Here is a 27,375-nt window from a genome sequence, read left to right as displayed (position 1 = left end):
TCTGCTGAATTAGACTGAGCATAGCTGCAAACACCAAATCCCATCTGTTCACTGACTGCATGCAGGGAACGTTTGATTGCTTTCTGGGGTTCTGGTGGATGTTACTTTTTCGGTTCTCTGTTTGTTTCCCTGGGACAGAATCAAGCTTGGCTCCTAACTAGCCCTTGCAAAGCCAACTTTCCCTTTCCAGTTGATGCCAAAAAGAAGACTAGAGCCAAGAGCTGTAGAGCAGGTACAGAATAAATTTATAAAGCAAAGCAAATAAAGATGGAAATGAGGGTGCTGGAGTAGACTTCAAAACGTTGCTTGCTCATTTCCTTTGCCCACAGCTGGACAATGGCAAAGGGTTACGTGAAAATTAAACTGTGCCAACGATTTTGGCCTGTCAGCCTCAAAAAATGTCTGAAGCAAGTAGAGGCTCCTGTACCATCCTAGCTCGCCAGAGTGCACTGCAGGAGCCATTGGAAATCCCCAAACGGTCTGAAAATCATCTACTTTTTGCTAGTGATTCTTTCAAAGAATTAGACCCACTTACCCACTTTTTAAAAATAAAAACTATTAGATTCATGTAAATAAGGGACAGTTAAGAAAAAAATTCCTTTCTTTTGTTTTCTTGCTAATATTGAGTCATCGAACAAGAAGCCTGCTAATTTTAAAGTGTGCAGATTGGGCTTTCTACTGATTATGTTGCTATTGATTCAAACTGTCACAAGTCTTTAGGATCATTTTTAGAGCACCGACATGAGGAGGGCTGAAATGAAAATTAGTTTGAGATAATGAACATTCCCGCTTAGAAATCATTATGGGTTTGGCAGTGCCCAGGAGGCATGGAGTCTGGGGGGCTAACACTTGGCTCAATGGAGTTAGCGCGCAGTGATCAGTCAGTTTCCTAGATTCAAGGCTTTCAACTCTTGAGGAATGTTTGTCTGAGTGTAAGTCTATTCAGCAAGTATCAAGTGCTTTTTTATTTTATTTTTTACCTCCTTTCTAGAACATAGCCCTTTAAAAGAACTTGATTAAGGCTGTGGAGTTTTCCAGCTCAGTTTGGAGAGAAAGACCTCCAACATAGCAATTTGCTTTCTCCTGGCAAACAGAAGTGCTCCTTTCAGTGCGTGACGTTAGCAAACTATGACCACATTTGGCCTGCTGCTAGTTTTTGTATGCCTGTGTAACAAGTTTTTACATTTTTTAAATGGTTGATAATAAAATCCAAGGAATAAAATTTCATGACATGTGAAAATTATATGAATCAAATTGCCTGCTTTTTCATTATCCATAAATAATGTTTTATTGGAACACAGACACATTATTCATTTATGTATTGTCTGTGGCTGTTTTTACAGAACAGCAGCAGAGTTGAGTACTTGCAACAGAGACCATGGCCATACAAAAATCATACTATTTGGTCCTTCACAGAAAAGGTCTGCCACCCCCTGGTGGATAGGAATGGAAGGCATAGCTTCCCACCAGGGGCCCTCTCTCTGGAGGATGCATGTCCACAAGGTGCAGTCTCTCCTACCTGCAGAGATAGCTGGTTCTAATCCTCTGCTTGATAGGATGAGTGAGTAAATTTATGAACGTGATACTCCAGAGAGAGCCTACTGAAATAGTACTTTTGATATTTAAATGACCTTGATAAGTTAGATTTATGATATTTGATTAAATCTACTAGAATATATTTTAGTAGGTTTTAAGACAGATCATTAACTAGTTGATTGCTTTCCTTTACTGGGATAGTGCCTATACTGGCCTTTTCCAATATCAACCTCCTTTTCCTACTCTTTACTGTCATCTGAGTCACTCGAGAGGTTTCAGTCTATCAGTTTTCAAGTTCTGGATAGTAGACTGGCTGTCAACTTGGCAAGGCAAGTAATGGACTGGCTTGTGGCCAAACTGGTCAGCTGTTCCTCCCTGGTATGAGCCTGCATCTGCCTCACTGCTGACATCTGGCTGAGAGGTCACAGGCTGTCCAAGCCATCTGGGAATTTTGGTTACAGGATGCCAGCCATATGGAGACTGGAAAATGCTGAGCTGATTAGTGATGTGATTCACTTGAGGTCAGAATAGCTAATGAATGGCAAATTATATTACCTATTACTCACCTGTATACTCCCTGAAGCTTATATCTCTTTTAAATAGCTGCCATCATCTTTAGGATCCCTGATGGTACAGTGGTTAAGCACTCAGCTGCTAACCAAAAGGTTGGCAGTTTAAACCCACCAGCCACTCCATGGGAGAAAGATGAGACACTCTACTTCTGTAAAGATTTACAGTCTTGGAAACCTTCTGGGGCAGTTCTACTCTGTCCTATAGAGTCACTATGAATTGTAATTGACTCAATGACAGTGGGTTTGGTTTTGGTTGGCCCTCATTTTGGTCTCACCTATGGTGATGAGTAGGGTATTGAGAAAATGGTAAATACCTGTTGATACAGCAACATCATTCTAGTCCCTGGCATCTTGAGCTGGCAGGCAGAGTATGACCTCTTACAGCAAGAACTGAGGGAAAGGGCTCTTTTTGACTATTGTTACCATAGTTCCTCTACAAATAAGTGCAGGCACCAAAGACCTTCTCAAATGCATTATTCACTTTGCTGCCCTAGCCAAGTGCCACTCTCACCTGTTTTCCCCCTCCTCTCCCAAAGCCTTGAAAACATATAAAGATTTCAGAATGTTCCAAACAACTCCCTCCACATGAATAATACAGCATCAGAGGCAGCCAGAGGGTGTGAGGAACGTGTTTCTAACCCCACCAAACCCGAATGACTGAGCACAGGGAAAGTGCCATCATAAATACTAGACTTTAAATATTTGAAATAAAAATCTAACTCTAAAAGAACTGATTTTAAACATGTAAAGTGTTCATTTTACTGCTGTCATTTCAGGACAATCTAATCAGCTCTTAAACACCCAGCTGAAGAACCTCTTTTTATTTAAATAAGGAGACTATGAGGACTAACGAGCCCTACAGATTTTCTTCTTGTAGATGTGCAGACACAGCCTGATGAAAAAGTGCTATTTTGTTGGGAGAATTCTTAGGAGGAGGGTCCATTTCCAAGCAATGAGTATAAACTCTATACATCTCTAGCGTTTTTCTCTAAGAAGGGAAACTAAGGGTTCCAGTGAGTTTGTGAATGTGACCGACTGCTTCCTGTGACTTCTCATCTCCCTCCCTGTTCATTTTTCTATCATTTCTATGAGTGCTTGTTTTCCCTCTGCAACTGTCCAGTTCTCTAAGGGGAGGAGCTGATCTTACTCCACTTTTTCCCTTTCACACAGCTGCTGGGAGAATGCTTAGCACATAGTAGGTACTCAGCAGTGCCTGTTAGGGGTATAAGTGTGTGTGTTTGTGTGTAAGTAGAATCAGGGTGGTGGGCAGGAGTGGAAGGTGAGGACTCCTGTCTTGCTATCCCTCTGAATGACCCTGGGAAGACACTGAATCTGTGAACCTCGATTTACTCATCATAAAAATGTGTCTAACCAGAGATGCCCTAGCTACCTCACGGGATTATCATGAAGCTCTTCCAAATGAGATGATTACAAAGACCTGCCATGGATCCTTCACAGGGTGGGAGTGAGACCACAGGACATTGACCATTCTCCTCGACTTCTTAAGCTTTCACTGTCTTGATGACATAGGGACCAGAATGAACAGATTCTGAATTTCCTTTATAACCTGAATGCCACTTTGACTAGGGACTAGCTCAGTGCCTGTGCCAAGGCAATATGGGATGGACTTAGGGCACGGGTGGGAGGATGGGAACAGATTGTTTCAAATATCTTGAATTTCTCTTTGCCTTCAATATATACAAAGATGATCTCAGAGACTCATGGAAGTCCTATGACAGCCTTAATTCTTGCCAGCTAGTTGCTTGGTCACAAAAGATCACAGACCTGTTACTATAGCAACAATTCTCATCACAAGGTGTCCATGTGAAGATGGAAAAGATTTCCTTATTAAAAAAGGAAGAAAGAAAGAAATTAGGTTTTGGATATATTTGCCCTCCACCCAAAGGGTTGCTCCTTTTATGAGAAGAAGAAAGCAGCAGCTGTTAATATCATCAATATGCTTCTAATTCCTAGCAGTGATGTTTCCAGACTTTCATTTTAGACTCAGAGCAGTTCATGCTTGAGTTCTAAAACATCTGAAAGGAATGTATTTTCTCAAGAGGAAAAACAGTGTGAGATAGGAGATAAGGGGCGATGAGTCAAGGTGGTGAGATGCCTTGTCAAGCTCGGGCTGCCACCTGGTTGAGGAGAGAGCCCAGCTGCCTCCACCTCTTTCTCTGATCTGTGCTGTTGTGAAGCACGGTTGCGTTGTACTATCAGCCCTTCCTCTGACTCCTGGCTGCTAGCTGGCACCTTGGACAGGGCCCATGTGGAAGGCTTCCTGGGTCCTATGATTTTGTGTGGTGGCACCCCCAGCTGATCAGGCAGCCTGGCTCAGATAGCTTGGCTGTGGAGCAGGCCCTGCTGTGGCCAAAGACTTTCCATAGAAGCTTATGTGGCTTCCAAAAGGAGCAAAAGCAGAGGCCCAAATTGTTTGCATGCGTATGTGCACGTATGCATGTGAACTTTTACCTGTAAATTAATTCTGCCTCAACAAGGACTTCCGTTAAGGTGCTAAATGATAAGACCTTCCCTGTGGGAAGTTCAGCCACCCTCCCTGTAGAAAGCAACCTGAATGGTCAGTGTAAGGAGAACCTGCTGCTCTGTGGAGGGAGATGATTTAGTAGGGTGCACGCACAGTGAGTTGGAACCCAAGGGCCTTGGGAACATTGAGCCTGGGGGAGGAGGTGAGTAACAGAAAGGCTGAAGCTCTCCCCTGCAGAAAAGAGCAAAGGCAGAAGAACTCTGCAACTGGGTGACAGGATGCTGGGTGAACCCAGGCAGGAGAAGTGGAGGCTACAAGTTGAAGTCCAGCCTCAAGTCCCTAATGATGATGATACTGGACTTCTTGGGACATCCCCAGGGCTAGGACATGAGGGGTGCCCAAGGAGTGAAGGGAGTGCTCCAGGAGGCTGGGGAAGGCCTTCCCAGACCTGTCATAGAAACCAGAGGCAGGGCATGACAGACTCGGGTAAACATCAGGTTGGGTTTACAAAAGGGACACAATGGCTGAGTGCAGACAGCTGGAGTACTAATAGGGGAGGGTGGAGTCATCCCACTCCAGCTGCGCTTGCCTGGCTCCACTCTGCCCATGTCTGCCTCGACCCATCTCCTCCTCCTCCTCCTCTTCTTCACTGTTGTCTGAGTCACTGCTGCTGGAGCTTATGTCTTCTACTTCCTCTTCCTCTTCCTCTTCCTCTTCCTCAGTCTCATCCTCCCTGTGCCCTGGTTCTTCATGTTTCTGGATTTCAGGGAGAGAAGAAGCATATTCATAAGGGTAGAGCAGAGGTCACTGGGAAGCTACATCTCTCCCTCCATTAAGGGACATTTGTGGCCTCTTGGAATTCCTTTCCTTTTAAGGCTTTCATGAAAGTAAGTTCTCTGGTGGAAGGGAAGTCAAAGCGCTAAGAACAAAAACATGACAGCAGCAAATTCCAAGATGTAGCTTCAAGGTAAAATGTTCTGTGTTTTAAATACTAGATATTTAAGCCAATCCCATCTGTCATTGAGTCACCCTTTCAGGCCAAAGTGTGTTTTTTGAACTTTCTAGAGTCTATTTGCATGTTTTCCAAGTCCAGGAATCCCTGGGGGTGCAAATAGTTAGCATGCTTGGTTGCTAACCAAAAGGTTGGTGGCTTGAGTCCACCCAGAGTGCCTCAGAAGAAAGGCCTGGTGATCTCCTTTCCAAAAATCAGCCACTGAAGACAATTGGGAGCACAATTCTATTCTGACACTCGTGGGGCCACCATGAGTCAGGATCAACTTGATGGCAGCAGTTTATTCTCTTGCCTGACCCAGTTTTAAGTGTTAGCTTCTCAGTGTGAGATTGACATAGGCCTGTAACCCTTTCTAGGTGGGAATATAATGTCCTCGGGAGCAGATTGCCTTCTAAGCCAAGACTCACGTGGACTGCCATTCAAAAGCATTTTTTTGGAAAGGAAGATTTCCTGGTTTCCACTCTCCATGCCTGCCTCTCACCTCCTGAATTCTGTCCTCAAACTCCACCCCACCCTTTTCCAAACATTCCTCCTTTTTCCTGGCTTTTGGTGGTTGAGACCCCTTCCCAGCCAAATTGTACATCTGGATTTACATTTTGATTTGGTGACCCAGGTCATAAGAGATGTGCAACCTCACTGTGCTTCATCCCCTTTCTGGAATGCTTTCTCTTCTACTTCTGCCTTTTCCAAACCCTACCCATTCTTCATAGCCACACTTAGGCCAGTCTTTTCCAAGGCATCTTCTGCAAACACTTCTGCTCCATAGGGTCTCCCTACTCGGTGCCTCACTGGCTGTTTACGTGACCAGTTAGCCCTTGTTACGCATGCTCTTGCCTTGTCCTCAGACTGCTGCAGGTGTAGTTGTCTTGTTTCCCACATTCCTCAAGGCTCAGCTCTTTGGGTAGAAATGCTGGAGTCTCCACTGTGGTGAACTCAGCACTGTCCATGGCACATGCTCAGAGAAGCTGAGTCATGTGGGCACACCAGCACTGAAATTGGGGCATGAGACTAGCTGCAGACCAGGCCAGGGCTCATTTTCTTTATTATTTCCCAGTGATTCCTCCTGATCTGTTCCAACTTTCCTATTCCTGCCTCTGCCATACACTCGGCACCCATAGACAGACTCAAGGGCCTGATGTAAGTGACTTCCGTTGGTATTCAACATGTTTGGGCCAGGGCCTTGGATAGTCATGGATAGATTCTGGGTGCTGTTGGCTAACTGGAAGGATATGAGCCTAAGAACTGAACCACTTTGAGTTTGAATGTTGGCTCTGCCATCATATTACTAGCTGTGGAATTGAGCGGTTTACTTCCCATCTCTGAGCCAGATCCCACACTGGCATATGAGCACAATGACTCCTCACAGGTTGTTGGTAAAATTAAAAGAGGTGGTGTGGAGACACCTTGTCCTGGGTCTGATATAATAATGGGTGCTGAGTAAATGGCAGGTATTGTTAATTTCTTTGTTTGTTTCAACCTATTCTAAGCCTTGAAGTGAGCTCTGCTGGCATGATGGGGCAAAGGCATCTCATTTACACTGTTATTTAACCAAGAATTTAATACTGAGTTCCTAAGTGTGATTTAGCTGTGAGCAAAATACTACAAGAGAGGCAATGGATAGACACTGCATGACTGCTTGCTTTGAGACAATTCTACCTGTTTCTGGTATGAGAGCAAATTCACATATTTTTAATCAGTGAATGCAGGTGATGGGAAGGTATGGTACCTTCAAGTTGAGAGGGCTGGAGGAGCTCAGAGAAGTGAAAGCCCAATGGGGCTTGGATAGTTGGGGCAGGGCTTCCAGAAAGAGCTGATTTAGGCTAGGCTTCAAGCATAGGAAGGATTGAGCTGCATGGAGAAAGTCATCCCACCCAGAGCCCCCCAGCACCTGGGTGAGGTTTACCTCCATGGGGTTGATAGTAATAGTCAGTGCAGAGTCATCCCAATCCATCTCGGCCTCCTTGGCAGCCTCAGTCTCCTGAATGAAGTGCTGGTGGGCAATCCGGACCCGGTACACACCCATAGCCACGACAAACACGAGCATGCACACGGAGATGATGATGACCACCGTGGCAATGCTTGGGACCACTGAAACAAGGGAGGTACCACTCATGGCATGTGAACAAAGGTCTAGCTCATTCTTGCTATGGAGCATAAATAAAATAACATTTATGTGTAGGTTAAAATCCACTCTGCCCCTTCCTGGCCATGGCACTCTGGGCCAGCAGCTTACCCTGTCTGGGCTTTGTTTTTATTATCAATATAAAGGATTTAATAATTCTTATCCTGTGGCTACTTGTGAGGAGTAAATGAAATACCCTATGTGACTTTCTAGTCTAATGCCTAGGAACATAATGGGTGCTCAGCAAATGCTAATTCTCTTCTATCCCTTGGTGTTTTCTCAAATTATAGGGGAGCACCCACAAAAAACCAGGCTGATGGACTTTAGTAGGGCAGACACAGTTCCCACCAGACCGTGACACTTTGGCAAGACCTCAAACAGAAGTATAGGCAGGAGCTTTGCAATATGGTGTGCACATCTATGTATGAATGTGGGTAAAGGTTTCAGGGAAACCTTCAATAAAGGATGTGGCTTTGAGTTAGGCCTAAAAGGCTTAGCTAAATTTTGTCCCAGACCTTTGTATAAAGGACTGTTGTTAGTAGAACCAAGCAACTAAGGAAGAAATTACACAGAACATCTAAGACTGTGAGAGCCTCAGAGGTAGGGCCTACATTTTCTCCATCACTGATTCCCTGCCTTGGCACTGGGCCACCATGGCTGCTGCATCATAATTGTCCATTCAGGAGATCTTCTTGAGCCACAGTGACTATCTGATATCCTGAGGTCACTCCTCCCATGTGCCCTACCTGAACTGTGCCGGATGCTGCTCCGAGATTCAGGGTGATGGACAGACTGGAGGAAGGGAGGCTGCACGATAAGGTGGTTGACATGCTCCTTGTCTGAGACTCTGACCTCATGGAGGACACTGACCTGGGAAGACCAGGAAGAGGTGCTGTTGACCAGGAGTGGTAGGTGGGCCAGTTGCAGCAGCCCCCCGAATCCTGAATGACTGAGGGCATGAATGGACAAGCCTGGGCTTCTCTGACAATGGCAAGATCCACTTACCTCCAGGTTGAACTCATTGCTGGTATAGCGCCCATTCAGTTCAGAGCACTTGACCCGGAAACACCGGACCTCAAGAGAAGCTGGATGCCAGTTGCGGTAGCGGACATGGTGCAATACCTGCTCATAGCGACTCATGGATCCCACACCTGTGCCAAAGAGACCATACCTGTCATCAGGAGGCAGAGGAGGAGGAGCCAGGGGAGTCAGGCTGGGGCTTTGGGACCTCCTAAGTACATCATAGATAAAAGCTTGAGTTGTTCACAGGCAGACAATATGCAGAAACAGAAATTCTAAGGAGTCAATTAAACTAACAGCATTTCTATGTAGAGTGAGCTCTGACCACAATGTTTGGCCTCAATATGCCAAACACGGCTTTAACATTTGCTGAGGTCAATCACTGTGAGAGAAGGCGTCTACCTAGTTCTACAGATTTCCCTAGGAGACAGGACATGGGACAGGTCTTCAAGATGCTGGGGTAACTCGCCAAAAGAGGGTCTAGAAATTTATACTCTGAGGTCAAGAATTACTCCCAGACCCCTGGAGGTTCTTAGTGCATCTCCATGCATGACAGAGCTGCCACTGTCCTTATGACTCCTTGGTAAAAGCCATTGTGAGAAGAGGCCACTGGGTCACAGGTGCCAACTATGGACTTACCATAGATGGAATATCCTGCAGTGGAGTTGGTGGCATCCAGGTGTCTCTGGTGAAGCTCGCTGTGATTGATCTCCAAGCACTCATGTCTTGGGTCCAAGTCCCCTCCGAGCACCAGAATATCACAGAAATCTAAGTTGTGAAGCATTTCTTCTAAGACTGTGGATTTGGGGGCTGTGGGATGACAGATATTAGTAGGAAGGGCATGAATACTCTAGTCAAACAAGTGTGAACTGAAATGCTAGCTCTGCTACTGAAAAGCTGCATAGTGTTAGAGAAACTACCTTCCACTCAGTTGGGTGAGGGTCATGAGAGGATTTAGAAGTGTGGGGCATGTAGTAGGTGCTCAATAAGCAATAGCTCTTATTTTGGGGGTAGTGATAAATGTTCTTCCACCAAATCCCTGTAGCTTTCTCCATATGGCCAGTGTGTGTGTGTGTGTCCATCCATGTGATCTATGTGTGTATATGTGTACGTTTTCCCAACTAGACACTATCTTATTACAATTCAGTCTTCAGTATCTTACCCAGGGGCTGGCAGGAAACAGTTATTAATACATATTGCTCAAAAGGAGCTAGACTGGTAATATGTTTAAATAATTAAGGAAATATGTTCCTATGATGCACATCACTGTGAGTCAAAATCAAACTTGATGGCAGTGAGTGAGGATGCACATTAACATGTTGGTCGGTCTGGCTGTCCTTGTCTGATTTTGAGACTCCAGATGCCACAAAGGAATGTCTTACTGTTTGAATGCTGAACAGAGGTTGGCAGTCCTAAATTAACATCTTACCTTAATAGTGATTTGTGTTTATGGAGTTCTTGCTATGTGTCAGTGCAAACATGATCCCAACATACATTAAAACCAGTTGCCATGGCATCAACCCAGGCTCATGATGACTCCATGTGTGTCAGAGTAGAACTGTGCTCCATAGGGTTTTCAGTGGCTGACTTTTAAGAGGTAGATCAGCAGGCTTTTCTTCTGAGGTGCCCCCGAGTGGACTCAAACCTCTAATTTTTCTATTAGCAGCTGAACACATCAACCATTTGCACCATCCAGGGACTTGAACAAACATTAAAAGGGAACAAACATTAAATGGGGAAATGGAAGGTTAAAGGGATGAAGTGAATTGCCCGAGGTTACATACATAAGTGAGGAAGCAGGATAGTGCCTGTTAAGGTTGTGTGTCAACTTGGATGGGCCATGGTTTTGAGTGCTTGGCGGCTGGATGCAGTTATTCCCCATGATGAGATTGGAATCAACTCCATGGTGGAATCTGCCTTTGGGGTGTGGCTTGCTTCCAGTATATAAGGAGATGCTTTGAGGAAGGTCTCTAGCTTTTGGGGCATTTTGGATCCTGCGTTTGGCCTAGTCTTTGTCTCTAGTTCCTACACTTGAACCAGTGGCCTGCTGATCTTGGGAATTTGTGCCATTTTACCTGTCAATCTTGGGTTCATCAGCCTGAAGACTAGCTGCTGCATGAGCCAGGAGCTTTTAGCTTGCACCAGTGGGCTTGGAACAAGTAGCAGAGCTGAAGGCCAAGGTCAAGGGGCTTCCACCGGCCACTAGAGCTGGCACTCTGAATTCAGACTTCTAGCCTTCTAAACGCTAAGAGAATAAGTTCCTGTTTGTTGAGGCCATCCGCTTGTGGTCTTTCTGTTATAGCAGCACCAGAGGACTGCCACAGTGCCCATATTGTTTTGATTCCAGTTTGGAAACTCTTCACCTCTGGTCCAAGGGTCTTCAAATGTCTTTGACCTTGGGCCTCTTTATTAAAAGATTAGTGAGCTCTGACTTTTTAACGTAAGTACATTGATTTATTTATAAAGTATATATACATGGACTAATGTATTTTATGTATTATAAGACATTCATGAAAAAAAAAGGATTCATTAAAGATGAAAATAATTTTGAATATATTTTATATTGTTTAATTTCTTAATGATAGTAAACTATTTTTTGCTCTCACTAGATATGTATTGGGAGCTCTGGTGGCATGGTGCCTAATGCATTTGACTGCTAACCAGAAGGCTGGCGGTTGAAACCCACCAGCCACACCTTGGAAGGAAGACTAGGCTATCTACTTCTGTAGTGATAACACCTTGGAAACCCAAAGAGGGGTTGCTATGAGTCGGATTCAACTCGACAGCAGTGGGTTTGGTTTGTTTTGGTTTAGGTATGAGAAATAATGTTCTGTATACTTAATTTTTAAATGCTTGCTAATCACAATGACTTCATGTTATCATTAGCAAAATCTAAAACTACAAGAATACACACTTAAGACAAGGCCTGTCATTGACAGTGTTGCTGTTAAGTGCCATGGAGTCAGCTGTGACTCAGTGACCCTGTGAACAACAGAATGAAACACCGCCCTGTCCTGCACCAGCCTCACAGTCCTTGCTGTGCTTTGGCCCATCATTGCAGCCACTGTGTCTATCCACCTCACTGAGGGCCTTCCCCTTTTTCGCTGACCCTCCACTTTACCAAGCATGATATCCTTTTCCGGGAAATGGTCCCTTCTGACAACATGACCAAAGTAGGTGAGACAAAGTCTGGCCATTCTCACTTCCAAGGAGCATTCCGGTGCACTTCTTCCAGGACTGTTCTTCTGGCAGTCCACGATATTTTCAGTATTCTTCACCAACACCACAACTCAAAGGCATCAGTTCTTCTTTGGTCTTTCTTATTCATCGTCCAGCTTTCACATGCATATGAGACAACTAAAAATACCATTTTAAGTGCCTTCCAACCTGAGGGGCTCATCTTCTGGCACTATATTTCACAGTATTCATAGTTTTACAGTGGCCAATTTTTTCAGAAGTGGATGGCCCTGTCCCTCTTCCCAGTCTGTCTCAGTCTGGAAGCTCCACTGAAACCTGCCCACCATGGGTGACTGTGCTGGTATTTGAAATACCGGTAGCATAGCCTCCAGCCTCACAGCAACATGCAAGCCACCACAGTACAACAAACTGACAGGTAACTGGTGAATCATTGACAATAATGTATTTATATCTCTATTTTAAATGACCTGATTATAGTTTGGCCAATTTCTTATCAGATCAGGTTAGATCATGCTGGTTTCTGCCACCCAAGGTAGCTGACTGAGAGGTCACGCTTCATAGGGGATGTGTCATCACTGCCCTTTCCTCACAGTTCTTTTGTGCTTGCATGAAGGGCATTATCCTGCATCTGCAGTTTCCTTGATTCCTATTGTGTGGAAGGGACTGTGCTGGGCCCAGGATCTTAGAGGTGAATTGGCCATGGCTGAGCCCTCAGGAGCTCCTGGTTGGTTTAACAGACACATCTTCTCTACTGGGACAAACAAGTGTTCTGTGTTAGAGGGAAAGAGCAGCGCCCAGAGCAGGAGGCCTCCTCTGCCTTAGGTTGGGATGGTAGCAGAAATCCTTCTGGAGGAGGAGGTCTGGAAGGTGGAGATGTTTGCAGCATTAAAGAGGAAGGAGAGGGACCTTCCAGGCTGAGGGTACAGCATAAGCAAAGGTGTGTACCAGCACAGAGCTGGGGACAGGAGTGGGGTGTGCAGGGAATCGAAGGCTGTTTGTACTGAAAGAACATAAAGGATGAGCCAGTAGGGGCAGGACAGACAGGTCACTGAGGCCTGGTGGCAGATGCCATCAGGCTGCTTATTAATGATGATTCTGCCAACAATAAGAGTAAAATTTAAGTACCAACAAAGCTATGGGAATTTGGCAATATGCCCTGCATGCATCTCTCACACCAAACCAAAACCAAACTCACTGCCATTGAGTTGCTTCCGACTCATAGTGACCCCCATTGGGTTTCCGAGGCTGTAAATCTTGATGGAAATAGATTGACCTGTCTTCCTTCCATGGAGCAGCTGGTGGCTTTGAACTGCTGATCTTCCAGTTAGCAGTCAAGTGCCTTATCCACTAGGCCACTAGAGCTCCTTGCATTTCTTATAACAGGTGAACTGTGGGCCAAGGTAATCTCTTTTCCTTGTACTGCCTATAAGTTGGCTTCAGGTAGAGCAAATCCAAACTCACTGTGGTACCTCCTGCAACCATCAAGGTCAAGGGCCCTTTCTTTTCCTGCTCTGATTTTAGGTACAAATGAGGACAGGGGAAGAGAGAAGATCACACAACCTAATGGACTTTGGCATGTAAGCAGGAAACCACTCTGCCTGGACAGATAGTGAAACACCATCTATTTTTATGAGCTGAGAAGGGCTGTGTCACCAGCACCCCACTCACTAGGGACTAGGGTGTTTAAGGCAGTGGGTAATTAGGATTATTATAGAAGCGGCCCTTCAGGAACTCAGGGACACTGGCTGCAGTGTGTCATTAGCAGCCACTTTTGGATGAGGAGAGTTAAAATTTTGTACTATCTTGGAAGAGACAGAAAATATCTCAAACAGGTATTTCCCCCTCTGAGTAACAAAAGAAAGACTGCCCTTCCTTCCATCCTTCTGTCCTTTTGTCCTTGCTTCCTTCCTTCCCTCCCTCTGTCCTTCCTTCCCTCCCTCCCCTACCAGCATATATTGTGTCTTTCAGTGCAACTAAATGTTTCTCCCTGGCAAATAATTCAAAATACTTAACTTTCACTGCACAACCTTCCCAACAGTGAAACTCTTGGAAAGATAATAATGTAATAGTTTCCTGGGAGCTTAGAGTCAGGTTGCTGAAATGAGACCTATGTTTCACTGTATTTAAGTGAAGCTGCAGTGATGCTTTCTTGTTTGTGCTTCTTTAGCTTTTCTTCTGATTATCAAAACTATAGCTGGTCATTATAGAACAGTTTTTACAGTTGTGGAAAAGTGGAGGGAAGCAGAGACAAATTGGCTGTCATGCTTCTCAGAGTCTCGCTGTTTGCATGAGGTATGTATCTCGGCATTTTTTTCTTTATATGGTTGAGATCATTCTATGTGTAGATTCTATGTAATTTGGCATCGTGCTTTTTGCACTTATCATTTAGTACAATGCCTTCCCTCCAACATCACAACACTTATATGGGTGTGTCATAATCTGCATCCTTCTCCTTTGGGCCATCTGAGGTGTTTCCAGACATTTTGTTGTTTTAATTAAAAAAAATAAATAAATAACTGCTGTAGTAAATGGTGCTGTTGTCCTGAAGTATGATTTTATAGGACTGCAGGAAATTAAGGCCCACCTTTCCCACAGCCCAAATGCACCTGTACCTGTGGTTTTCAAGTCACTGGGTGCCTCTGCTTTGGCAAAGGTGCTCATGATCTTGATGTCTGGGAAAAGGATCACCCCTCTGGCACTTTCAAACTGAGTAGCAGGTCTCCAGAAGCGGTCCGTGCCCCGGAGGGTGATGCGGGGTTCGATGGCCTGCAGTACCATCACATAGGCATCCACGTCGGGGATGCTGATGCACACGTCTTCTCCAAAGCACCTGGGAAAACAGCTCAGTCATGCCATGGAGAGCCAATGATGAAACCCTCCATTACACTGTTAAGGACATGGAGTTGCCACCCGTAGACTTTATGCAGCATCCTGACTGCCTAAGAGTCTCTAAAGACATCAGCAGACGTTCAAATTCAAAGCTACTTTTAAAGTCAAAAGTATTAGCAATCTAGGGACTTAAAAAGATTGGCTCCTGGGAGAAAAGGGAATTTTATATATAAGCAACAAGTAACTGTTAAACCTTTAATTGTCCTCTAAACAAATAATCAATGACAATGTTAATTAGGTAGAAATGGCTTGTTACGTGAATTAGTATTTTGTACGCTAATTGTGAAGAGCAGTAGTAGCTTAGTGGTTAAAGCATTCAGCTGCTAACCAAAAGGTCAGTGGGTTCAAGACTACCAGTGCCTCCACAGGAGAACAATGTGGCAGTTTACTTCTGTAAAGATTATAGCATTGGAAGCCCTGTAGGGTAGTTCTACTCTGTCTTGTGGAATTGTTATGAGCTGGAATCGACTGATGGCAGTGGGTTTTTTGGGAAGCAAATTGTCTAACTGGCTGGCCACAACCATCTTACTAAAGGAGACCCCAGGATTCAACTCTCCATCTGCAGTGTGTATGTTATGTCTCTGTGGATCTCATGCAGTTGTGGGGGCAGAATGTGATTGTAATTGTACTCTCTTTTCCTGATTATTAAAAAAAAGAAAAAGACAAAACAGAAACAGTTGCCATGGAATCGATTCCAATTTATGGCTACCCCATGTGTGTGTCAGGGTAGAACTGTGCTCTCTGGGGTTTTCAATGGCTGATTTTTTAGAAGTAGGTTGCCAGTCCTTTCTTCCAAGGGAGACTCAAAAACTCCAACCTTTTGTTTCGCAGCCAAGTGTATTAACTGTTTGCACCACCTAGGTATTCATTATCTTATAACCACTGTTATTTTTAGATGCCACTGAATCCAGTTCATGAAGACCTTGTGTGTGCAGAGCAGAACTGCCCTGCAGGGTCTTTAAGACCATGACCTTTCAGAAGTACATCACCAGGCCTGTCTTCCAAGGTGCCTCTGGGTGGGTTCCAACTGCCCATCTTTAGGTTAGCAACTGAGTGCTTAACCATTTGTGCTGTTAGAGCTTCCTCTATCTAATAATACCCAACCCAAACCAAACCCACTGCCGTTGAGTCAGTTCTGACTCATAGTGACCTTTTAGGACAGAGTAGAACTGCCCCATCAGGTTTCCAGAGCTGTAATCTTTATGGAAGCATATTGCCTCATTTTTCTCCTCTGGAGCAACTGGTGGGCCTGAATCACTGACCTTTTGGTTAACAGCCAAATGCCTTAACCACTGCACCACCAAAGTTGTTTATCTTATAATACCCACTGCAATCAAGTAGATTCCAACTCATAGTGACCCCTGCTGGGTTCCTGAGGTGGTAAATATTTATGGAAGTAGATTGCTCCATCTTCCTTCCATGGAGTGGCTAGTGGGTTTGAACCACCAACCTTCTGGTTAGCAGTCAAATGCCTTAGAGCTCCTTTATAACAGCAAGGATTAAATGCAGGTGATATATAGAAAAGATGAGTTAGGGCCTGGGTTTGAGCTTAGTAAATGTTGGTAGGACCTAACTCTCTCTCATCAGACCTCGCTAGGATGTGTGTACCCTTTGTATTCTTTCCTGGTCCTGTAGTCCAAAGACTTGGGCTAATATAGTGAATTGCAGGGTCCAGGTGATGCTCTGGGAGTCCTGGGTGGGCTCCAGATGGTGGCAGTTATCCTCTCATATCCCTTAGGAAAATTCCTGAGGGAAGCTAGTCTAGCTGGACTCCAGGCTGAGCCACTCCAGCTTCTTATATGAGGTGGGTGAGAGTGTGGAGGTTATGGTAGGCTCCTGCTCTGAGTTTTTTCTGGGTCTCTGCCACATCAACCCAGAGCACTCCCCTTTCCTGGCAATTTTACAAAAGCCTGGTCTTAGAGCTGGAGACTGGCCAGCCTGGGACCATCATCTTCAGTCCAGTGTGGAGCTGACATGAAAGTGCTGCTACTTCCTATCCCCCAGACCTCCAAGTGTGGCTTTCAGTGTGGAGGTGGAAGCTCCTTCTCAGTACTCTAGTACTACTGAATGTAATGGCCACCTGGGACTTTATCATTACATCTGTCCCAAACCAAAAAAACCAAACTGCCACTGAGTTGATTCTGACTCATAGTGAAACCCCATTGGGTTTCTGAAGCTGTAAATCTTTACAGAAGTAGATCACCTGGTGGGTTTGAACTGCTGACCTTGTAGTTAGCAGCCAAATGCCATCTCTATTATGCTACCAGAGCTCCTTTCATCTGTCCCAGGCCCTGACAAAGTAGCATACAGAAAGTCCAGCTTTCCTGCCCTTATTCCTCCCTTTCTCAGTTGTTCTTCTGACTCTAGGTGCTGAGTGATGCTGCTTCATCTCCAAGGAGTCCCTCTGGGATCCCCTGCAGCTGCCCTTCCAGGTAACTGCTGTGGCTGAGAAGTGATATGATAGGTCAGCAAATGAGTTATCCAAAGTCTTCTGTAATTGCCTCATCTCCTTAATTTAACTCTGCTCTATCAGGCCAAGAACCATAGCTTCTCTATCTTTTGCATATCTGCTGGATTTAAGAGCTCTAAAATGCTGTGTTAGTTAATTTAATTTAATGAACATTTGCTAAGCACCAGACCTTGTGCCTTAAATAAGACCACTTGAAACTCACCTTTCAGGGATTTTACAGGAAAGAATACCTTCTAGGCATTAGACCAGATACAGTAAAAAATAAAGGAAGTTGGATTTGTATTGGCAAAATAACTGAACATTTTCCTTAAGAAGAAAACAAAATGAGAACACAGATCCATTGAGTGTCCTCATAGGGAAAGTAGAAAAGCTGGTGAAAGAAAACAAGGAACCCTATTTTGCAAGGGAATATCCATCCTCAAAGGACCATCCCTGTTGTCTCGGTTGGGCCCCAGGGTGACCACTCACTGGACTTTGGAAGAAACTTTCAGGCGTCGCACCCCTGCTGTTGGAAACTGCCTGGAGTTGATGTAGGAGACCTTCTGGAGGGCACGGTTGATGTTACCAATGTCATCACCTTCCATCACCAGGACAGATTGTGAGGGGTTGAAGTGATACTAGAAGACAGTAGAGGTTGGGGATCATGGAGAGAATGAGCAACAGTGTACACATACCCATGGAAATTGCATTGAAAACACCACTAAGGCTACCACCAAACCAAAAAAAAAAAACACCCACAAAACCAGTTGCCATTGAGTCCATTCCAACTGCCCTGCAGCTGCAGGGGATCCCAGAGGGACTCCTGGGAGATGAAGCAGCATCACTCAGCATCTAGAGCCAGAAGAACTGAGAAAGGGAGGAATAAGGGCAGGAAAGCTGGACTTTCTGCATGCTACTTTGTAGGGGCCTGGGACAGATGAAAGGAGCTCTGGTGGTGTAGTGGAGATGGCATTTGGCTGCTAACTAGAAGGTCAGCAGTTCAAACCCACCAGGTGCTCTGTGGAAGGAAGATGGGATGATTTACTTCTGTAACCCCACATATGCAGAGTAGAACTGTGCTCCATACAGTTTTCAAGGCTGTGGGCTTTTGGAAGCAGATCACCAGGCCTTTCTTCCAAAGTGCCTCTGGGTGAGTTCAAACGGGCCAGTCTTTCGGTGAGCTGTTGAGCACTTCACCGTTTGTGACACCCAGGGATTTCTTAAGCTATCACAGCTCTCTCCAAAGCATCTGTAAGTAAAGTAGAAATTTGTGCTGCTTCTTGGGCTTTGGGACACTCCCCTAGGACGTTGTCCCAGGGATTATACATTTCTGGTAATATCACGCTGAGCCACAGGGTAAAATTCAGAAAACAGTCACAGTGCTCTCGCAGCCCACCCTTTGGTGAGAGGTGGTTCATGCTTTCTGTGCCCATGTGGCCCGGGCCAGCAACTCAGCCTGTGGACCACCTGCTTTCTCAGCTGACAGTATGGAATCTTGGGACTTTGGCCCCTTTACTGTTCATGTCTTTGACCTTGGACTCCTCAATTCACCAGGCACTTCTTTTTCTGATCCATGTTCCTCCTCCTCGGCATCCAACCTTAAAGCTCATTTTTCAGTTCTCCCCTAGATCTGATACTTGGTCCTGCTTTCCTGGTGCTAAACTCTGGCTTCCCATGGGTTTCACTCACCGTTGCTTACCTGACTGCCAGCTGCCCTACGTTTGTTATCTATTCATTACATCCTGAGTCCCTATTATTCCACACTCAGTGGCTGGATGCTCCCCACTGAGTCATTTGGACACTGTTATCAAGCTAGATACAGACTCCCAGCTTGCCTTCCCCCATCTCCAGCAGCTATGTATCTTTTAGTGGAGCACAGAGCACTGCTTTTATACTGTTCTGAGTTACTGATCTTTGCACACTTTTGAGCAAGAATTATTAGGAACTGCTATCAGTAAGATATAAGGAACACAGTTATGAATTCTATGTACTGAATGCTCGTGTTACCAAAATGGGAGTCACGTAGCTGCTTGATCTAACAAGTACTTACTTGTTTTAGTAGACAACACACACACATTCTTAATGAAAAGTCTCCATGTTTTCCCTGTCTCCCATCTACCAAGTTTCCACAATCCCATTTCACAGGTAATCCGTTACTAATTTCTTAATGGAAACTTACATTATTGTTCATAATTACTTGCTTCCCCTCCCAGTGACTATACATTCCTGTCCTGTTGTCAACAGGCCTGGTCAGAGGGCTGTGGTACTGTTCCCTGCAGGGTATGCTTGCCCTGTAGAACTCAGTAGTGACCATGTGAGTTGCTTGGTCACAGAAATATGGGCATTCCACCCATGTGGAAGCATTAACAGCTGGTTCATGGTTTTGGATACCTCTTTCCTCTGCTGTGAAACCAGCAAAGTTCCTTTAGGGGGTGACACACCAGCCTGAGTCTCACAGTGAGGATGGTATAGAGCAGAGCTGTAGTCAGTCTGTACTGGGCCTGAACTGTAAACAAGGGAATCTTTGTTGCATAAGTCACTGAAATTTTTAAGTCATTTGTCAATGCAGCATAACTTCGCCTATTTTCACAGTTATATTTAAGCTTTCCTGTGACTATACAGGCAATGTATATAGATTTCCATTTTTCTCCTTTCTTACACCAAAGGTAGCTCATTATATACTATTCTGCCCTTTGCTTTCTTCACTTAGCTCATAGCATGGAGATCTATCCATATTAGTATATGATAAGATTTCTTATTCTTTTTACTTCTATACTGTATGGATACATTGTAATTTACTTAACTAGACACTACTATCAACATTTCAGTTGCCAATCTTTACTATCAATAGCATAATGAGTAATCTTGTATACATATAATTTCATAAGTGTGCAAATATATCTGTAGGATAAAATTCTACAAATGGAATTGCTAGGTAAAAGAATATTTCACTTACGATTTTGATAAAGTTGTCAGATTTCACTTTGCTAGGGACTGTATCGACAAAGTATGGGAAGTCTAGAACATTTAATTCTGCTCATGAGGAACTTGTACATAGACCAGGAGGCTGTCATTCAAACAGAACAAGGTGTTCTGGTTACCTAGTGCCACTCTGACAGGAATATACCACAAATGGGATGGCTTTAACAAACAGGAATTTATTCTATTAAAGTTTGGAGGCTTTAAGTCCAGGTTCAAAGTGCCAGGCTCTAGAGGCTGGGTGAAAGCCCCTCGACCTTGAGCTTCAGCTCTGCCTCATGTTCTTGGCCCACTGAAGCCAGAGGCATCTCTTCACTCAGGCAGCTACAGGCTGCTGAGGCTAACAAGCCCAAGGTTGACAAATAAAATGGAACAGTCCCAATGTCACCAAACCACATGGCAGGCCATTAATTCAAGCCATTGAAAGTCCCAAGGTCAGCAGAGTGTGGCAGGCTGCTGAATGAACAACAGCATGGCTACATGCAGGGTTCAAGTGTGACATAAGCTAGGAGACCATTTCCAAAGCTGTTTCTTATACATGGGAAGCAGACTACATACCCAAAGCAGCTACTCAGCTGCTTGTGGTAGGTCCCACCATGGAGATGATCACCAGTCTCATCATGCGGAATAACTACCACCAGTTGCCCAGCCACTCAACCAGACCCAGCCAAGTTGACACAGAAAATTAACCACACAAGGGGATACTGCATGGTTTAAAATCAGGAAAGGTATGTGTCAGGGTTGTATCTTTTCACCATATTTAATCAATCTCTGGGAGCTCTGGTGGCAAGTGCCTAAGGCATTTGACTGCTAATCAGAAGGATGGCAGTTCAAACCCACCAGCTACTTGTCAGAAGGAAGACTGGGCAATCTACTTCCATAGTGATACCACCTTAGAAACCCAAGGAGCGGTTGCTGTGAGTCAGATTTTATTTGACAGCTGTGTTGTTGTTGTTTGCCATCGAGTCGGCCCCAACTCATAGCAACCCCTCCTTGGGTTTCCGAGGCAGTATCACTACGGAAGTAGGATTGCCCAACCTTCCTTCTGAGGAGTGGCTGGTGGGTTTGAACCGCCAGCCTTCTGGTGAGCAGTCAGGTGCCTTAGGCACTATGCTACCAGAGCTCCTGATTTGACAGCAGTGAGTTGGTTTTTTTTTTTTTTTTTGGCTTTTTATTCAGTCTCTGAGCAAATAATCTGAGAAGCTGAACTATATGAAGAACAACGCAGAATCAGGATTGGAGGAAGGCTCAGTAACAGCCTGCCATATGCAGATGACACAACTTTGCTTGCTGAAAAGTGAAGAGGACTTGAAGGACTTATTGATGAAGATCAAAGAAAATAGCTTTCAGTATGGATTATACCTCAAAATAAAACAAAAATCTTCCCAACTGGACCAATAAGCAACATCATGATAAATGGAGAAAAGACTGAAATTATCAAGGATTTCTTTTTATTTGGATTCACAAGAAACATTTATGGAAGCAGCAGTCAAGAAATCAAATGATATATTGCATTGGGCAAATCTGCTGCAAAGGACCTCTTTACTTTAAAGAACAAAGATGTCACTTTGAAGACTAAGATGCTCCTGACCCAAGCAATGGTATTTTCAATAGCTTCATATGTGTGTGAGACTGGACAATGAATAAGGAAGACTGCAGAAGAATTGGTGCATTTAAATTGTGCCACTGATGACTATTGAATGTACCATGAACTGCTAGAAAAACAGACCAATCTGTCTTGGAGGAAGTATAGGAATGCTCCTTGGAAATGAGGATGGCGTGACTTCATCTCACATAATTTGGACATGTTATCAGAAGGGACTAGTCCCTGGAGAAGGATATTATATTTGGCAAAGCATAGGGTCAGGAATTGGCCCTCAATGAGAGAGGGATTGACACAGTGTCTGAGCCCACATGCTATGTTGCAGCCATAGCAATGATTGTGAGGATGGTGCAAAACTGGGCAGCATTTTGTTCTGTTGTACATAGGGTTGCTGTGAGATAAAACTGACTCAATAGCACCTAATAATAACAGGGATTTATCAACATAAACTCCCTTCAGTAATGTTTGAGGGCACATCTTTCCTCAAAACCTCAATTCCTCAAAACCTCAATGACAGAGTATGCTGCCAGACTTTGGGATGTTTGGCAATCTGATAGGTGATTAATGCCATCTCAGTGTAGTTTTTAATTTGCAATTTTCTTACCATGTGGGAGACTAAGTATCTTTTTATAGGTGTAAGGAAAAAATCTATCTGTATTAACTTTTCCCTGATCTGACATGAATACCTTTGTCAGAGTGTCCTGTTCTGGGCACCTCAACGAGAGATGGATGTCTCATGAGCACTACTGATGATGTTGAACCACACGATTCTTTAGCCAACTAGGAGCTCAACAGCTATCTCTTCAGACTATCTCATATTTTATTCTTTCTTTCTTGAGGCCTCCTCAGATTCCCTCCTTTAGGCCCCTCTGGGCTTTGATGCAGTTACCAAATGGTAGTACAATTATTATAGTACAGTGACCATTAGCTTACCAAGAACAGAGACTCTGATCATTTCCCTGAATCCCAGAACCTAACCCTAGTGCTCTGAAAGCCCCTGTGAAATTAATGAGTGAAGGGTACCTCTTGGTCCACACTTTACTTAATATTATCTACCTCACTATTAAAAAGAACTTTTTTTCCTCAGTCATTTGTCCTTTCAGTCAGGCTCCTATGGGGATCATTATCAGTACTCACCAAACCTTGTTCTACTTTCTTTCCTGGGAAGCCTGGAGACTACATTTCCCACCTGTCTTGGCAGTGGGTGGGGTCATGTGACTACAGCTGGCCAATAAGATGTGAGAGGAAATGTTGCATAGCACTTCTGGGCTGAGTCAGTAAAAAGCCCTGTGGAATGTTCCTAGCCTCTTTCTTCCTTGGCTTTCCCATCAGCAGCATTCTAAGCAGAATCCCCAACCCACCTCCCTGATCTGAAATAGACTGTGTGTGAAAGAAGACACACTTTTTTAGTGTTAAGCCTGAGTGATTTTCTAGTCATTTACTACTGCCTGTTTGGATGAATTCACTACTTCCCATGCCTGATTCTCACTTCCCCAAGGCTGTGTGGCATCTTAGAAAGATCATGGCTGTGTGGACTATCATACTCCTATTCTAGGATTATTAGCCGTACAACCTTGGACTATTGACTTCTCTTTCTGTACTTCATTTCCTCATCTACAATGGTTGTTGTGGTTGTTATGTGCCATCGAGTCAAACCCGACTCATAGCGACCCCTCCTTGGGTTTCCGAGGCAGTATCACTACGGAAGTAGGATTGCCCAACCTTCCTTCCGAGGAGTGGCTGGTGGGTTTGAACCGCCAGCCATCTGGTTAGCAGACAAGTGTCTTAGCCACTATGCTACCAGAGCTCCTTCATCTACAATAATGTTATATTAATATTTACCTGTCTGGGGCTTCAATGAGATAATATATATAAAGTTTCTGTCACTTTAAGGTCCCTTTACTATAATTCTATATTGTAATTACTCTGCCTTGGGTCTTTGCACATGCTGCTGTCATTGTCTTCACCACTGTTTTTCCCCTATGATCCAATTCCCTCTTGTCCTTCAAAGCCCTGAGCAGGGTCTCTCTGAGCTGTGACATCTGTTTACAAGGACCACTACCTTGTGCTAGACTCTGGGGCACCCAGGCAGGTGGTTGATGCCACAATCAGTCTCTGGGCAGGCTTTTCTTTTACCTTGGGTAACTCACTGGCTTAGTGTGCTCAGCCATGGAGCTGCCACATGGTAGTGGGTCAGGATTAGTTTTGAAATAAGTCATTCATTCCAGATTTGAGCAGCTTCAAGTCATCCTTTTAAAACCACCACCTATGTTCCAAAATATGTTTCTGCCCCACTATAGTCATCTCTGCTATAGCAGATGTACTATGGTGCTGTTGCTGTCTGTCTGCCTTCCCTAGCAGACACTGAGCACCTTGAGGGCAGTGCAGTGTAGTAAATTACTTAGTATGGCTTTTCTACCCATAAGTCATTGTAAACTCAGTGATGAAATGAGCAACTGAGGAGCTCCTGGTTGTAAATGTTATCCACGTGGAGTATTTCTGTTGGGAGTGGCACAAAACAATGTTCTGGGAGGGTGCCACTCTCTCTCAGGTGCTTAGAGTTCTGGTGCTGTGATTAGCTAGTTTGACCACTTTGCCAGGCTCAAAAGGAGGCCTCCTAGAGGCAGAACTCTCTCTGACTGATGGTTAAGGAAGACGTGCTGCTGAAAGAGACACGCGCTCCTGAAAGAGACACGTGCTGCTGGGAAAGAGGCACAAGAGACATGCATTGCTGAGACACTGAGGGACATGCACTGCTGCGGGAGAGACTGTGAGAGACTTGGCTGAGAGATGGTGGGCTGGGAGAGAGACTGAGCATTTTTTCCTGAACTTGAATTGTAGCCTGGTGCTTCCCCAATAAACCCCATAATCTGTGAGTTCTGCATGGCCACTGCAGTGAATTATCGAACCCAGGAGAGAGGTGGTGGGTGCTTTGGGAGGAACAGTTGGTGAAAGGGCTAGAGGAAGGCAGCATGTCTGGCCTTGCAGGAATAGGCCTTGGGTTATTGATGGTGACTCTGTCTTCCTTTTGTGGGGTTAGAAGAGGTTGAAATATGTGGCCTCCTTGCCCTTTTTTGCAGGCAGGATGTACTGACTTTTCTTCAGCTTTGCTACAGGTATGGCACATGAGAAGCATGAGACAAGATGATGAGCCATTGTAGAGGAGGCCAACTTCTTGCATAAAGGCTGGATAGAAAAAATCAGTATGTTTTTCTAGAGGCATGGAATGGGCAGCATCTGTGGCAATCAGCAGAGGGCATATTCTCACTGTAGTCACCCAGTGAGGGGACAGGCTGGGTAAAGGTTGGATTTCTAGTCAATACTCTGGTCTGGATTCCAGGGCATATGGAGGGCTGCCACAGGACATAAGGCTGGGTCCTGGCCCAGTCATCTACATAGGTCTTGCAGGATCCAAAAAAAAAAAAAAAAAAAAAAAACTGGTACCAAATAAATTGTTTTTTTTTTTTAAATTTTTAGTATTCCCAGCCCTGAAGCATGACTGTGAATTGGCCTTTGGTTACATGGGAGATGTGGTTGTACTTGCATCACTACAGAGGCATGAGCAGCTGGCATGGTGGGGACCTCAGCAAGAGATGAGAGTATTCACTCTCCCTGGGAAACTGTGCCGTGTCCAAGGGGATTTATTTCTTTGAGGCAAAAAGGTGCTACACAGATGGCCTTTGCAGAATGGTCTATTCTCCTAGAGGCTCTGCTGGTATTTCCAGCCTCCTAACAGGTGAGGTCCCTGCTCAAAGCCAGGTAGCCTGTTCCAGGTACCTGGCCATTCTCTTGGATCCATGATGGGTTGGGCTAGATGAAGTCTTGCCACTTTAGAGGCTCCAGTGCCCCAATTGTCACCTCAGCTTGCCTTTCAAAAGGTGCCTTGGCAGCAGGAACTCAAAGTGCAGATCAGCCCAGCAGGGGAAGGGAGTTGTAATTTGTTGAGCATGTACTATGTTTTCTAGAAGCTTTATTATCTTATTCATTTTTCACAACATCACCACAAGATAGATACTATCAACTCCATTTTATAGACCAGGAAATTGGTGCTCAAAAGGTAAGGTATCTTGCCCAAGTTACCCAGCTAGTAAATACCAGTGTTAAGTGTTAAATCTAGGTGTATCTTGTTCCAAAACTCTTGCTCTTTCTAGCTCTTGCATACTGTGGAGATGACAAATTGGCAGAGATTATGCAGATCAGAACGGGGTGCTCTTCAAGAATGTGACTATCCCACAGTAACCCATGTGGATGCAAAGTAGCATCCACAACAAGACATTCTGGGAAAAAATTAAAAAACTATGCATGATTCAGGGAAGGCTACTGGAAAGATGGCAGAATAGCAGACAAGCTACACACCCTCTGCAACAAAGAAATGAAGAACCAATTGAAGGCAAATAGATGACTCTATGGTCATAGTAAGAGATTTTAATACACCACTTTCAATGAAAGATGCAGAAGAGCTAAACAATACAGTCTACCAACTTGACCTTATAGACATCTACAGAGCACTTCACCCAACAGCAGCACAATATACATTCTTCTCCAGTGCACATGGACCATTTTCCATGATAGACCATATGTTAGGCCATAAGGCAAGCCTTCATAAATTTAAAAACATTGAAATACTGCAAAGCATCTTCTCAGATCACAATGCTATCAAATTAGAAATCACACTAGGAAGATCAACAGAAAAAGAGTAACACATGGAAACTGAACAAAACCCTCCTTAAGAAAGACAGAGTAAGAGAAGAAATAAAAAGTGAAATTGAAAAATTCCTTGAATCAAATGAGAATAAAAATACAACATACCAAAATCTTTGGGACACAGCAAAAGCAGTGATCAGAGGGCAATTTATAGCAATAAATGCACACATCAAAAAAGAAGAATGAACCAAATCAACACTTTAAATCAACATCTTCAACAATTAGAAAAAAGCACAGCAAGAAAAGCCTACAGTTACCAGAAGAAAGGAAATAATCAAGATTCGAGCAGAAATCAATGAAACAAAATAGAAGGGCTATAGAAAAAAATCAACAAGACCAGAAGTTGTTTTTTAAAAAAGATCAATAAAACTGACAAACCACTGGAAAATTTAACAAACGAAAAGAGGGAGAATACAAATAACACAAATAAGAAATGGGTAACATCATAACAGAACCAACTGAAATAAAAAGGATAATATTAGGATACTATGAACAACTGTACTCCAACAAATTTGAAAATCTGGAAGAAATGGACACATTTCTAGGAACACACCACTTACCTAAACTAACACAGACTGATGTGGAAAAGTTGAACAGATTCATGAGAAAGGAAGAAATTGAACAAGTCATCAAAAAATTACCAACTAAAAAAAATCCTGGCCCAGACGGTTTCACTGGAGAATTCTACCAAACATTCAGAGAAGAACTGACACCAATCCTACTCAAACTTCCAAAACGTAGAAAAAGATGGGATCCTTCCTAATTAATTTTTATGAAGCAAGCATAACCTTGATACCAAAACCAGG

General features: G+C 44.1%; 1 protein-coding gene across 1 annotated transcript in view; it reads right to left on the bottom strand.

Moving 5' to 3' along the window:
* Positions 1-5,139: 5,139 nt before the first annotated feature.
* The window catches only part of CLSTN2 (calsyntenin 2), a 746,211-nt gene continuing 723,975 nt past the window's right edge, over positions 5,140-27,375 (bottom strand). Inside the window, exons 11-17 of the mRNA XM_042781870.1 lie at positions 17,773-17,921; positions 14,552-14,775; positions 9,387-9,557; positions 8,733-8,878; positions 8,474-8,597; positions 7,509-7,693; positions 5,140-5,349 (exon numbers count right to left, since the gene is read on the bottom strand). Coding sequence (XP_042637804.1) covers positions 5,140-5,349; positions 7,509-7,693; positions 8,474-8,597; positions 8,733-8,878; positions 9,387-9,557; positions 14,552-14,775; positions 17,773-17,921 — 1,209 coding nt within the window. The remainder of the gene's footprint in view (positions 5,350-7,508; positions 7,694-8,473; positions 8,598-8,732; positions 8,879-9,386; positions 9,558-14,551; positions 14,776-17,772; positions 17,922-27,375) is intronic.

This window comes from Orycteropus afer, unplaced genomic scaffold (assembly GCF_000298275.1).
Source record: "Orycteropus afer afer isolate SDZICR_OR568_19922 unplaced genomic scaffold, OryAfe1.0 scaffold00188, whole genome shotgun sequence".
Lineage (NCBI taxonomy): Eukaryota > Metazoa > Chordata > Mammalia > Tubulidentata > Orycteropodidae > Orycteropus > Orycteropus afer.
The sequence above is the reverse complement of the archived record's forward strand: the minus strand, read 5'-3'. Positions and strand labels throughout refer to the sequence as shown.